General features: G+C 32.7%; 1 protein-coding gene across 1 annotated transcript; it reads left to right on the top strand.

The window, feature by feature from the left end:
• Positions 1 to 15,500: 15,500 nt before the first annotated feature.
• On the top strand, positions 15,501 to 16,325 carry LOC148274794 (uncharacterized; the record flags this gene model as incomplete). Its single annotated transcript, XM_088236597.1, has 1 exon — positions 15,501 to 16,325. A coding segment is annotated over exon 1 (213 nt), but the record flags the coding sequence as incomplete, so codon positions are not given.
• Between the last annotated feature and the right edge of the window lie 4 nt (positions 16,326 to 16,329).

The raw sequence follows: 16,329 nt of genomic DNA on the forward strand, positions 1-16,329 counted from the left end.
TATAAACTTATTCGGATACACATTTTGATTCATATACATACAGACATACACATATATACACACATATATATAAATAAACACATATATACACATGTACATACACACACACGTACATACACTCATGCGCATACACGTACATACATTCATAAAAACATAGACAATTTATTTATGCGAAACTTCATGGTTGTCATCTATAAATATTTTTTTTTGGAATTATTCCTTATTTTTTATATTTTATTTTTGACATCCAGTAAGGTTCTCCAATCCGTGGCATGCATCAACTTTTCTGACTCCCTACGATTATTGTATTTATTTAATTAAAACTTCACGTGAAAAGAATAAGTACTTTGATGGACTTATTTTTAAAGCCATATCTTCCAGCCAACCGAAAAAAACAGACTGGTCAAAAAAAGAGTTGGTCAAAAATTTGTACTAAAAAAGAATTAATTTATACACACGTGATAAAAAAAGAATCAATTGTAAGTTTTTATTGAGGAGATAACGCTTGCACATATTAACTTTTATAAAAGGACATATTGTTTTACATATTAAATGAATATTACATATTAAAAGAATGTTTAAGCAATATGTAAATATGTATTTAAAAAAACAAAAAAATACACGAGTTCCAGGATTCTAAGAATATATAGTTATGTTTCAGGCGCTTCTTGAAGGTAGCTAGAGAAGGTGCATTTTTTTATATGATAGTTTATTTCAAAGTCTAAGTGCTTGAACAGAAAAGCAATTACTGAAAAATCATGTGCTATGTCGAGAAATGCAAAATGTTTTCTCCTGAGAGGAGTGAAGCGTAAGACCTTGATCAGAAAGGTAAATGAAATTCTCAGCAAGATATTTTTGAGCGCAAGGGTTGTGAAGGATATTATAAAAAAGTGAGAGAGATTGAAAGTTTATGCGCTGATAAAAACAAAGCCACTCGAGTTCGGAGCAAAAGGGTACATGACCATTCTTTTTGAGATTGAAAATAAAACGGATGCTTTGATTCTACAAACGCTCCAGACGATCTATGAGTTCCAAATTGGTGTCAGGAAAACAAATATTAGCACTGCACAGAGAAGACAAAAGAATAGATTGGGACAGATTTTTTTTGGTCGTGGTTAGAAGACAATTCGGAAGTCTTTTTAGTGAATAGAGGGTGCGATAAAACTCGATCAAAGTGTATTGCCATTGTCTAACATTAAAAAAAACTAAACTGATTTTACGATTTGTTGACTATATTCTTATTTCTTAGAGGTCAGTGCTATGCAAGTTCCTGACGTCACTGCGACCTGTAACTATAGTAATAGTAAGTAGATCCAAGATCTTTTATATTTCTATATTTTTTTTATACCCAGTCAATAAGGTAATATTCCAATAGCGTACATTTTTAATTTTTTTACAAAATACATAAAAGGGACACAGATTATTAAAAAAAATAAAGTATAATTACATAGCAATGAAATACATTTATACAGTAAAAATAGTAAACAAAAAATCCCACAAAGGCATGATCTGTTCGTGGGTATACAAGAAATGTTTATGAATTTTTGCTCCTATAATAAATAGACAGCTATAATATTTTTGTGTAATACAAGAAAGAGAAAATAAAATATTCTGTAAAAGATTAAAAGGTTCTTTTTTATTTTATAGTTTTTAAAAAAGGAAATAAAAAATATGATTAAAACATAAAAATATTCCTTATTAATAAAGGGAAACAAAATATATCATAGAAAAAAGGAGTTAATCTCTTTACTTTGAATCCAGGATACTTCGTATTTTTTAAACGTATGAAAATTTTGAAAGCTTGGGATCCACGAAATATCACCGGTGAAAAAAAATAAAAAAATTTGGCCTATAAATTATGCATGTCTCTGTGTTAGTCTAGTTTTACGTATATTGAAGAACTATTACATATAAGTTATATTTATTTATTCATTCAATATTACACTCGTTTAAATATAAGTGAGTTTATCAAGGCTTTTTAGGCTGTGCCCGTGTCAAGCCATAATAATTAACAATAAAAAATAATTATTAAAATTAATTGGATTTAAAATAAATGAAAATGAAATGAAATAATAACATTCCAGAAAACAAGGTATAAGTAATTAATAATAAAATTCCAAAGAATACAATTTAAAATAAATAATTAGACATAAATCTTAAAATGTAAATTATATAAGTTTAGATTCATACATAATCAAAATCAAACATATATATGTATATAAACATAATATATGTATCCCATAACAGGCGCCAGGCGCCGTGGTGCAGTTGGTTTACGGCCAACTGTGAAACCGGTGTTGCGGGTTCGATTCCCGCCAGTTGCAAGAAAAAAAGAAATATTTTTTTCTCAATTGGTCTGTATGTTGTGGTGTATTTTTAATTACCTCCTTCTACATATATGCCCCCTGTCCCCACCTGCTGACAAGCCTCAGTATAGAGGCTTAGCGGGTTATTCCTTTAAAAAAAAACAACGATCCAAAAAGTGCTAAAAATAAACTAATTTAGTCATTCAATTTATGCCTTTTATTTCATTGTGTACGTTATTTAACACTTTTTTTAATGAACTCGTAAGGGTTAACAATAATAACGCATAGTTAGTGACTTTTAACTTAGTTCAATAGTTATAATAATAAAAATACGTACATAGTTTTATTCCACTTTTTAAGAAAAACTCAATCTATTAGTTAAATAAGTTTCGGTTTCAGCCGAAACTAGAAAAGTAGCTGAAATTCAGTTACAATAGGTTACCACTCAATTGCATAGTAGTAAAGCGGATAAAAACCTCGAAATCTGCAATATTTACCACAGGACAATAAACTGACTTATGCCCCGGGTGTAAAAAATAAAACAAAAGTTAGAAAATTTGCAGAAAATAAATTATCCCTTAATAAGTTCACTTTGGTACTAAATCTTCATTGCAAGCTCACTTCCAATTATCCGCCCAGCATAATTGGATACACGTGATTGCATATATCACTTCCCCTTTCACTCACCCCCACGAATCTCCCTATACACGTTTCTCTTTCTCGTCAACGGGTGTGAACGGCAGATGATGAAAATATCGTAAAATTTTACCGAGAATATGTGAAAAAATCAGAGCATTCGTAAGGACAGTATAATATATTTTGTTTTCAAATGCGTCTTTTTACTTAGTGCTGTAAATTTACTGACCTGAATAGTTACTAAGAAGTAAGGCAAGAAAGAGTATTACTGCCAAATACCGTCCATACATTGTACGATAGTTTTTTTATTTAAAAAAAATATATTTGAGTCTTTACTTATCCAAACATTTGAATTTTTAAACCATTTCCTAAAAGTTGTAAATAATTTATACTGGAAAAATAAGAATTGAATTGTGGTTGAGTGGGGTTTGAACCTCGGACCTTTGTTCCGTGAGTCCACAAAACTACCACGTGACCACAAGTTTTTTTTAAATTATGTATTTATTTATTTATGGCATTTCTCTCATTGTACATCAAACTATTTTATTTTTAAATTTAAACAAAAATTAACAGTCTTTAGAATTTATCTTAGAAAATACATTAAAAAAGCAGTTTTAACAGAAAAATTTTTTTTCAGGTAATTATGCATTCATACCTACAAAGGCTCGTTTAAAGTGACATAATTAAAAAGGCATATTACATGCGCGTAAAAAAGGAAAAGATTTTTTTTATTTTAAATTTATTTGAATACAAAAAAGTTACAAGTTGACGACAAATACATTTTTAAATTCGCCAAGCCAATATAGATCGTTTGCAATAAAGTATGTAATTGAACTTATAATATAAGAAATCAAACACTGATAGTCAGGACACCAATTATTGAGGAATCCCTCAATAATTGGTGTCCTGACGAAGAGAAGGGTACGTCTCGAAACCGGTTATAAAAAAATAAAAAAGACCTAGAAAAGTCGGGAAGTGGTTATATACAAGCATTTCACAACATTTATTTATTTTTACATTGAATTTTTGTGGTTCTTAGTAGAATTGAGAGTTTCAAGAATAGAGATTCTTAATATGAACTGACACAATTTTGTCGGTGGTTTTTTAGAAATATTTTATTATTTTTTGTGTCGAGAGCTGGTCCAAATACCCTTACCCAATTAAGGTGCGGAGTTTGTAGACAGTATTTGCGCTGAGGAGCGATCACGATACCAAATTACGGGCAATTTATCGGGTGAGTTTACTAACACATTGATCGGGTATTTGATGCCTGGCGCGTCCCTTTTTAAGGATTTCACAAAAGAAGAAGACAGGTAATGACGGTTTCATATTTTTACCTGGTCATCAAATAAAAACGGATTAATCAAGTAGAGATTGCAGAAGATATGGAACTTTTTTGAGAAGGTAGTTAATATGTACAATATTCATTATTTAAATTTTATTTATTTAATATCTAGGCATTGTAATTGACAGAAATTTGCGATGAGAGACACAGGTTCAGTCCCTGTGTCATGTCTTTACATGTCTACTTTGCGCTTTTCCAATCGGTGGCTGCTTATGGCATAATTGGCTGGGGAGGTTGCTCCACAATTGTCATGAACCCCCAAATCAAGACGCGAAAACAAATTCTTAGAGTTATGCTTCGGTGTCCTCCGACTTACCCATCTGAACCATTATTTCAATCATCAAAAGTACTTGATATCCGTCAAATCCATATCAAGAATGTATTGACAACTTTCTGGCCAGGCGACTACGGAAGGAGGTCCCAACAGAATGCCCCTACGAGGTTTTTTCGTAACCTAAACTACTTAATACCGAAAACACGTATGATGTTTGCTCGGAGACATGTTTTATGCATAACTCCAAGAGTGTTCAACGTCATGGATGAACATATTAAGTTCTCCAAAACAACGTCTATATTTAAGACGAAGATCTTTAATTGGATTATATCGAGGGGTAGAGACCACTGTATAAGATAGATTCGGGAATAAATATATAATATCGATGCTGTCTTCATTATTATCCATATACGAATATATGTATATCATCTTTGAATAAACTTAATAGTGATGCAATTATTTGTAAATATATATTTAACTTAATTATTATCTTTATTAAATTACATATTCTTCCATATATGTAGATATGTTACAATTATTACTTTATTGTATTATTTTCCATTTATTTTTACTGTCAATTAATTACCGATTAGAATTATAATATTACTAAAAACTATTTAAAACATATTGCCATGTATTATTATATAACTTTTCTGCATTCCATTTTTCGACATGCATAAATTTTTATTCTTTTTATTTTTCTATTATTATTTTGTATATTGTGTAATATGTTCATAAATGTTTTTGATTTATATAAAGACGAGTCCTGACTTAACATGGAATTTTCTAACAAGTTGGGACATAAAAAAATATAATTGTGCTCTACGATAAAATTGTGTATTTTGTGCATTAAATAAAAAAAAATTAAAAAAATCTTCAACATAAACATAATACGAGTTTATCGTTGCCGTGCAGGCTAGTCACAAACCTTAAAAAAAGTAGGTTTTAAGTTAATTATACCATTCAAAGCGTTATATCATCTTCTTTGAGAGGCACAACCAAGGTTACATAGAAAAAAGTTGCTTGATTCAAAATTATTTGTCGTTAGTGAAAAACAGTGAAGCGACTGTCAATAAAATCTCAACAAGCATAACTCATTAAAGGCAGATATAAATTATTGTCAGTTTAGGCAGGTTTTTATAATTTTTTGAAATATTACGGTTTATATCCTAAAACTACGTTTTGTTTTTGTTTAGGTATTTGTATAATAAAGCAATTAACACGCTCAAACTTTTTTTTATTATTATAATAGATATATTGTCTACCTATGCGCAATCGTCACCGTGCATTTTTTGTTTTGCACGATCTTTTACCCTGAATTCGTATGAAAAATATCATTTCTGCTAAAACCGATATTTGCCCGAAGTATGTATATTGAGAGGACAATATAGATACTCCGGGCATTGCCGACGCATGCGCAGATTTGAAACATGAAGTTGGTTAGTAACGTCACTTTGACAATGCATAGTGGCATAATAATAGTAGCATGTGCGGTCCGGTCCGTTCATAGAACGCACGGAACCATCGGTTCCCCTAAATTTAGACAAATAATGTTTATTCAATAGCATGTTTAATAAATTAATTATCAGTCATAATACCTAACATTTAGATTACGAATGTAATAATAATTGTATTTATAGTCGCGGTAAATTGCGGAGGAATTTTAATATTGTCTTGTAAAAAAAAGTGATAAAAAGAAACAACCTCCCAGCGCGTCTATTTACCAGCGCTGTCATGCGCGTACTACTTGCTACTGGCTGGCTGGGTATCGATTTAAAGAACGATCGCGATGGAAGCATATTCGGAATTCCGTTCCAGCGCCGCACTGAACGCGCAGTCCGGGCGCAGGCGCAGACTTAAATTCTCACTAGGCAACGGAAGCAATCGAAACATAACAATACATTATTTTCCATGTAGTTTACATGTGATGCGAACACAACGCCGCGCCGCGCCGTTTCAGCACAGATGCAATTTTGGTATTTTGACGCTGAACATAATATTATTATTATTATTTTGTGGTTGAGTAGGATTACTAAACAAAATGTAGAATTTGTTTTAAGAAAAAAGTTTATAATCTACTAAGTACATATTATGTTGATTTTTCGGGTTCAAATAATGACTAATTCTTTTTCGTTGAAAATTCATGTTTTGTAACAAGATAATATGTATTTTGGTTTCACTGCATTTTAGTCAAATAAAATATAGCGCCACAAAATACTTCGCAATTACTTATGATGGTATATATTATAGTGAAGTTGTTTGATTTGTTATTACAATTTATTAATTGATATGTAAAATTATTGTTACTATTTCTAATCATATGTACATAGTATTTAATTTGTCTTTAATTTCTTAAGAGCAGTGCATATTATTACGTACTATTTACTTACATATTAATTGCATCCCTAATCAAAAACCCCACCGCACGCCCCTGATTAGTAGGTACTAATTTAGTTGATTCAGTTACGTAAAATGTGCGTCTTATATTGGTGGATATAAAGCGGGCCCTGACTCTGTCAAACCGAGTCATCGAAAGGGTCGAGAGTTTCAAATACCTGGGAGTATATGTTACGGAAATTGGCAGCTTTGAAAAAGAGCTGAGAGTACGCCTGGGAATAGCAAGCTCTTCATTCAACAGTATGAAGGCTGTCAGGAGATCGGATATTTCATCATAGCACCTAGTCTCCTCTACGGATGCGAATCGTGGGACCTCACTAGAGCCCAAAACAGCAAAATTCTGAATTTTGAGAATTGGTGTCTCAGAAGAATCTTGGGTGTGCGGTGGTTTTTTTTTTTTTTTTTATACAAGAGTTGCTTTATTGTTTACCTTGCTTATAATATATAAGGTTTATATTTCGAAATGTGGATTTTTCTGCAATTAAATATCTTAAAATGCATCTAAACTATTGGGATCAGGAGGGATATATTAATGTGGGATAATCAGGAGCTTCTCAGTATTTGCTCACGTGGAGAGGAAATCAATTAAAACTCTTCAAGAGAAGCCGGCCTGTTGGCAGTAGTCAACAGGCCTTCCGTTCCACTAGAGGAGTGTTCAGCATTTTGTTCCCTACTTTGGTTTATTTTACCAATTGCCTGCACTATATTGACCATGTATTATACTACCTCTCGTGTGAGTTTTTTATTACCTATCACCGATGGAATATAGCATGGATCTTCAAAATTGTTGTCTTTGAAAGCTGAAAAAGGGGCAACGCATCAACGTCTGCGGTGGTTCGACTCTGTAAGGAATGAAGTAATAAGAGAACGGATGCAACAAACTATCGTCAAAGCGGAGGCGATACGGTTGGCTTGGCCATGTGCTGAGGATGCCTCGCTAGCCTACTTTACAGGGCATCTGGTTCTCGACCTCCTGGACGTCCACTGCTGACCGTTCGTCGGCAGTTTGTGTCAGAACTTCGGGACGCGAACCTGAATTGGGAGGACGCACATTAGCTGTCAGTTGACAGAGATGCTTGGAAGATCTTTGTGGACACCATATGCTCAACAAGGGAGCGGGTATGGAATGATGATCTCATAATAATAATAGAAAAGTTTTATGACCAGAAAGCCCAATTACAGTGGTGAATTACAGCACAAAACACCCAGACTTGATTTTCACATGTTTTTTTTTTGGGTTCTCACCGGGAATCGAACTTGGAACCTTCCGTTTGCGACTCGAGCGCCCTGACCACCACATCAAGGAGGCCACAAGATATTGTCAATAATGCTTGGCCCAGCCATACATAATGCACAAATATCGTCATTTTACTAGGTGTTCAAAGTTTAATTGTGCAAATATCTAAAATAAATACATTACATTACATTTGTCAACATTATACATAGTTTTACCCCACTTTTCCCAGAGAGATCGCATTTTGACATTGACCAGCCTACTTTCATCCTTGTTTTTTTATATTCCATACTTTATTCCCAATTCCCATACATGAAGAAATTTTAATGTTTACTTGGTTCACCGACAGGCACTAACACATACCACGGGCTTATTAAACTTTCGAACGCACTTTACATACATAGGTATAAATTATTTGTAAAAATTATCACTTCATCCCTCGTCAAATTAAAGCATTAAAATTATGTACCATTAAGGGTAAATCGTGAAATATAGGATATTTAAAAATACGCTCTACCAATCAAAAATAATAAATAATTCATTTAACGCAAAATCTTTCGAAGGCTTTCAACCCTAACTTTTCCCCTAAGTATTGAAAATTCCACGTCACCCTTATGAAAAGGAAATACACGGTCACTGCAGAGTGGAAAAACACTTTAATAATTCTACAAACCTTTTATCTAAAAGGTTAAATATGAATCGTTTCACTAGTTTAATGGAGACCGGGTGTATTACATTAATGAATGACCATAAACTTCAACAAGAACTAAATTGGTAGGCGTTCCCAAACAAAGTACATATTTTTCATTTCTTTTCTTTCCATTGAATATAAGCACAACCCATCTCTCTCTTGCTTAAGAAAACTATGCATTACCCGCCTCTTTTCAATGAAATCTCTGTCTCTTTTACACTTGCTGACTTGAAAAAATCCACCAATGCAGATGAGATTTTCAGCAAATAAACTTGCAACTCATTCGAAAAGGGAACATTCATAATTTGGCATAAAATATAAAAGAAATATTCAATAACTGCCCCTTTTACAAGTGCCCTGAAAGCCTATTTTAAATTTTACTCATAATAAAAGGGGTAAATCTAAAAAAATGTTTTAAAAGCACGTAATCGGTTCCGACTTCAACCTTCTTACTTTTGTTTTTCAATTTTGTTTGCCATGTTTGTAAAAATGTGTTAATTTTATTAAGCCCTTGATAATTGACGCTGATGTATGGTAGATTTTAAAGTTTACGAGATATTTTAATGTGTCTTTATGTATCCTTTACTTAAATAATTATTTCCTGTTACAATTTAGTATTAAAATGTTTTAATCAAGATAATTAAAATGGAGCAGAAATGCACTGGAAAACTTATTTTTTATAACAATTTCAATAGTCTAGTTCAGCGGCTCTCAACCTTTTTGAAGTAATTACCCATTTATCGGGTCAAATCCCATTTGAAAAGGGAATATAGAAGTCTAGGCATTTACATGACTCATGACCTGTCATTGACAGTTTAAAAGGGGCAACAGAACAATAATTACATGGCATTGGAATACATACTAAAAGCAAAAATAGTAAACAAATAATTCCACAAAGGCATGGCCTGTTCGTGGGGTAGGCAAAAAATATTTATGAATTTTTGCTCCTATAATTAATAGACACGTATAATAATTTTGTGTAATATGAGAAAGAGAAAAGAAAATATTCTGTAAAAGATTAAACGCTACTTTTTTATTTTATAGTAATTAAAAAAATAAATGAAAAATTTCAAAAAACATAAAAATATACGTTATTATTAAAGGACAACAAAATATATTAGAGAAAAAAATAATTAATATCTTTAGTTTCAATCCAGAAAAGTGCGTGTTTTTTAAAAGAAGGAAAATTTTGAACGCTATATATTATCAGTAAAAAATAGATATTTTTTTTTCTTAAGACTCGTCTTAAGACATCTGTTGACTTTTTTGAAGTAAAAAGGCTGAAACCTTTATCGTGTGAGTGAGATTCATTCGCCTGAACCATTTCATCTACTAGGCAATGCCCAAAAATAATAAAACAGAAAACTCGCATATTTGGGCCATATCATGAACGAAAGCAAATGTGCGCATCTACAGCTAATCATAATGGGGAAGATCGAGGAAAAGCGTAAAGTTGGAAGGCGACAGACCGTCGCTTCACTTCGTTTTTTATCCAACAGACCAATGCACAAATCTGCAGAAATAGAGCATAAATAATGACTACAAAGTCGTAGTCATAAATAATGACTACGACTTAAGACACACTTCGTTAAAAAAAACCCCAAAACAATTTAGAAAAAATATTTTTTTCACTTGAATTTTAGAAAATTCAATTTAAAGTCAATTTTTTGTCAAGTTTTTTGGACAAAAACGAACTAAAGTGACAAAATTTCTGGATGAGAAACATTCACGACTGGACGGAAGTGCGTGGGGTTGAGGAGCTGTTCCAGTTGGCGCAGGACCGGAATGCCTACTCCAGAGTGATCGCCAACTTGGGGAGGACCAGGGCCCCGACTATAATGAGAAGTTCACTGAGTTATCTTGGACTGTCTATAAAGAAAAACCGATAGTTTTGTACGAAAATGAGTATATTTGCATGAACATTTAAAGTATCTTTGTCGGTAACCTATAATTTAACACGTTAGTAGAAGCAACTGAATGCATATTCTACTTTTCTACTGTAGATAAAATTGAAGATAAACGTTAACTTCTCATTGTCATCGCTGCCCTGATTATTTCCGCACCCATTGGTGAATAGGGCACTGCATTGATAAACCAAATGCAGGGTATTACAATAATCTGTTACATGAAGGTAAGGTGATCTCTTTTACGCTTCAGGTGTCAGTCCAGGAACAATAAAATATTTCAGTTCATAAAACCATTAAAATAATTTTTTTTAATGATAAATAAACTCAAATTTGTTGCAACAGAGAGGGAAAATATTTTTGAGAAGTGAATATGGAAGTCTAGGCATTTACAGGGCTTAAGACCTGTCATAGGATGGTTTAAGTGGCCACTTTACACACTGTGTATTATTTACCATTCTGCCCATATTCGAACATCTATATTCCTTCAATTCTTTCATCTGTCCAGAATTCTTGAATCCAGTCCTTGTCAAAAAAAATTTGGACAAACTGAAAATATTGTTCTTCAATATAATTATATTTATTAAAATGATCCTTTTTTCTCAGCCAATTACAGCAGTTATATGGAGAAACGTTTGTACAAGAAACATAAAATTAAAAGATAACAATAAAATAAAACTTAGATACAAATATAAATTGTTTGATTACGAGCCTTCAAGATGGTAGGTATGTAAAGTAGACGATAGTAAGTATTTTCGACGCCTTCTGTTCGCGTTCAATCATGTAAATAATGTAAAAAATAAATAAAATAACTACATAATTGAACAATTTGTCGTATTTGTCATTTGTCAAACCGACACAATTTATGTTAAAACCCATACTTAAGGTAAAAAGTTTATGGCGAAACTTTCATGGAGGTTTTCGAGAAAGGCGTTTTTATTTTACACCGACCCCGATAATTTTCTTCATTTTTTAACAAGACATTAGTCAATAATGAATTTCCCTTATTTTCCTTATTTTCCTTACTTGATTTCTCCTTTATTCATTCGATTGAATGCAAACAGGTGTCGAAAATACTAACTTTCTTGAATATTGAATTGGGTTGTGGGCCCGTGGCTAGTCTCGGCCTCAAGGCTACAAGGCCCGTGGTTCGAATCCCACTCTACTCCAACTTAATTCCCATTTTCTAATAGTGAATATTTATAACTTTTTCAAAATGGCCCTCAAAAGAAGAAAAATGGCCAGCTACATAGAATTAAATATTAAAAAATGAAAAATAATGTCTTTTTATAGAACAAAAAAACATATCTCCTTTGATTACAAAATAGAAAATATTGATTTAGATGTAGTCAAGTCTATTCAGGACCTCGGAGGTATCATGGACTGTAAACTTACCTTTAATGAACATATTGATACTATGATTAACAAGTCACTAACACTCTTGGGTTTTGTTAGCAGGACATCTAGTGACTTTACTAATATGTTCACGGTTAAAACATTATATTGCTCACTTGTTCGTCCTCTTTTAGAATATGCATCCGTGATCTGGTCTCCCTTCTATGTAGGCCGGATAAACCATACCGAATCGGTGCAACATCGTTTGCTAAGAAAAGTAGCATGGATGATTGGCCTCGAGAGGGGAGACTACACTTACGGAGAAATTGAGTCAACGTTCAAAATCTCAAGTCTACTAAAACGTAGAAATAACATTGACTCCATATTTATGTATAATTTACTGAATGGCTTAATTGATGTACCATCGTTACTGGAACAAGTGGCATGCGATGTTCCAATCCGCCGGTTGCGAAATAATAATCTGCTATTCCTTGATCAACACAGCACAAACTACGGCTTGCATGCGCTAATGTCCCGATTGTGTCGTATTGTAAACTCGAGACAAGATCTGAACTTTTTTGGTGTAAGTCTTTATAGTTTTAAAAATTCACTAAAATATACCAGGTTTTGTCTTGAGGTAGTAATTTATTTATTTTTGTCCTAGCTTTAATTTTATTTAGTTTTATTTTATTTTATTAGTGCCTGAATCTATTATAAGAAATTGTATTTACCATCGTTAGAATGGACTGCATAGTCCGTCAAATAAATAAATAAATATCAGAACAATATCACATCCACCAAAAGGAGACAAGGACAATCGAGACTAATAAATCAGGGACTGAAATTATACAATAAACTACCAGACAAAACTAAACAAAAGACTCAGACAAACGTTTCAAAAGATGTAAAAAAATATTATTATCAACAACAGAGTATGAATAAAAAGGTATGCCTATATTATTTTTGTAAAATGAATGTAATAATTTGTAAGGGTTAATAGATAAATTTTCAAATAAAAAAAATGGTTCATCAAGGACATTGAACATTCTTGGGGCCACAAAAAATAAATTTCTCTGCATGAAAGCGGTGCGTATTTTTGGTATAAAATCATACAAATTATTCAAAAGCACTCAAATATTAACTTTTACTATAAAGTTTACATTTAAATATATTTAAATATTTAAATTATTTCATTTGGTTTAAAAGTTACGATGTTTTGGAAATCACACAATAACAAAATCTTGTTTCCTGAATATTTCGTTCAATGTGACTCCTGCGGTTAATCCTTTAAAGTACAGGTATCCTATAGGATACATTGCCAAGAAAAATGATAAATTTAATTTAATTTAACATATTTATTTATGAACTTAAACGGGCTATTTAGGCTGGCCGCTGAAAGGCCATAATAGGTCATAATAGTTCGGTAGGTAAATAATGGTGAGGATTTTTTTTTTCCGAAAAGATCGAAAAATTACTCATGGTCCCTTTTGCATTGTGACAACTGAATCAACATAGAAAAAAGAGTAAATTTGAAGAAATAATAACATGTTCTACCTACAACATAAAATTATTTTTATTTACTGTTATTTTTTTTGTAACCTTTCGTTTGTTTTGAATTTTCGTTTAAATTATTTTGTACCTACACTTGCTAAACCTGTGAGCCAGACTTTTTTTTGGCAAGTTCAACCTGAACTATTCTTATTTTTTTCTTTATGTAGATGTGTTTCGTTGAAATAACCATCATCATAATTCCCTTTCCGCACATAATGGTGCATAGGGCACTGCATTAGTTTACCAATCGCAGAAATCTTGATGATTTTTGTTACATGAAGATAAAATGATCAGTTTTACGTTTCAGGTGCCGATTCAGAGACTATGAAATCGTGAGTATACAAGGAAAACCGGCTAACTGCAAAAAGCCGGTTTTTCGTAAATTTAATTTTAAAGTTTGGTTGTTCATTAAAAATCTAGTTTTGTTTTTTTTTATAATTTTTATTGTTTACTATACATGAAATATATTTTTATACATTACAGAATTTATATGAAATAAAAAGAAACAGAATTTTGAGAAAAAAAATAATGTTGCAAGATAAGAAAAATATAATCCGCATTTAGCTGATTTTCCTTGTGAAGAAATTTGTACTGGTTGAGTTAGTTGGCGACATTGTCTAACTGAATTTGAGTTGTATTGAATTAAACACTGTCTTCATCTTCAGATAAAGCATCTATCACATTAGCGGAAGTGGAAAGACTCTTTTACCAATGATTGAATTCTTCGGGAATGACTCCTGTTTTGCATGACTTTAACAAGTCTTTGTTAACACAGTTTTTCGCTGTAGTAAGGTTTTATTTAGGCAGATGTTTTTATTTCAATGAAAACTAGCTAAATTCACATAGAAGTTGTTTTTACGTGTAATAAAAACTTTGAATATGACATTGGTTTTAGTAACGAAAACCAGACAAAGATACTTTACCGTTTTTTCTTGTAAATTCATTTTTTAAAACATTAAAATCAATTGAAAAATAATCACTTAAAATCATTTAAGTGATTTTCTTTGTAAATATTTGAGAAGAAATGATATATTTACGTTTTTACTCGCTCTACAATTTTCTGAAACCCAGTTAATAGCGGTAATATCATTATATTGATTTTACCTGTAGATAGAGGATAAATTTGAAGTTAATGGTATTCATAACTCAAATATACCAAAAACGTAGTTAACCGGTAAGTATGGTGTAAAAACAACTTTTCAAATAAATATTCCATACAACCATGTCGGGAATCGAACCCGAGGCCTCTTGTATGGTAGACAAACGCGCTGTGACCACTACACCACGAGGCCGACAATAAAGCCGTTGATACAAAGGTTTCATGAAAATAAAAATAAAAATATTTTTAGATAAAGCCAATGTACCGATAAAAAAATGAAACAGAACACCACTACGAAAATGAGAATAAAGGAAAAAAAAACATATTATACTCACAGTATGTTATTAAGTAGGCATTTTAAATTATAAACCCAAATCCAATAAAAATGTGTTAGTCAAATTTCATGAAAATAAAAATATCGACAAGTTTTAGTAAAAATTGTAATACGTTGAAGAATACATTTTTACTGGCATAACCTGCCATAAAAGGCAACAAATAAATTTAAAAAATCAAAAGTAACAAAACGATTTGTAAATTCCACTGCACTCCTGTCTTTGGGCGTGGCCATCACCTTAGCCCAGCCTTGCGACCAATCGCGGCCCGTTCCGGCGTTGCCATGGCTACTAATTCGCGTTAATTTAACACCAATGGGCGTCTAGCCCCGCCCACCTGCGGAGGTGGGGTACGAACCCGTATTTCCGAAGAGGAGCGTCAGTTGGCGTCTAGATCTCGCCAGAGTTATCGCTAATGTCAAACGCGGGCCGGAATGTTTATACTAACGATATTTTGACAGCGCCGCTAAATCTCAATTAAATTACGCATTTGTGACATTTCACCGGATTTTCAAAGCAATTTGTGCAAAATGTTTGACGGATTTTGAATGCGGTTAACAACAAAACGAATTCAATTGGATTTATTTTAATTTTATGTTAAAAAGTGAACAATTAAACAATAGAAATTATTAAAATAATATTCATCTAGTGTTTTCATGTGTTAAAAAAGTGAGTTTCAAGTGCCATATTAACTAAAAATTATTATTTGATTATTTAATGTGTTGCGAATTTTGCACAATTTGATTATGTGCGTATTTAACAATTAAATCGATTTTTAATTTGTGTGCGCGTTCTGTCTGACATTTCGAGAAATCATTTCAATTAATTTGATTTGTTATCCGAGTGTGCGTTCCGACAGTTCAACAAATATTCCACTTGATCTGGTGGTCGCGTTCAGACCGTTCAACGATTCAAGTGCCGAGTGCGATTCGACTCTCGTTCAACCCGAGTGACAATTGAGGCTTAACGATACTTCTGTACGGCGCGGCCTACGGGCCGCAGAGCAGCATGATGCCGCTGGCTCCGACTCCTATCATGGCGGCTCCGAAGCCGAAGATCGGCTTCAGCATCGAGAGTATCGTGGGGGGTGAGACCGGGAACAATAATAACAACATCAGTAATGATATTTCTAGAAGAGTTCCTCTCCGGCCGAGTGCTGTGCCGGCCGCTGCTTGCATGCCGGAGCCGAGGCTCCTGGCGCAGCTTCAAGGGGCGGCGTTAGCGG

Source organism: Micrasema longulum, unplaced genomic scaffold (genome assembly GCF_059751315.1).
Source record: "Micrasema longulum isolate JH-2025_06_02 unplaced genomic scaffold, ASM5975131v1 h1tg001579l, whole genome shotgun sequence".
NCBI lineage: Eukaryota > Metazoa > Arthropoda > Insecta > Trichoptera > Brachycentridae > Micrasema > Micrasema longulum.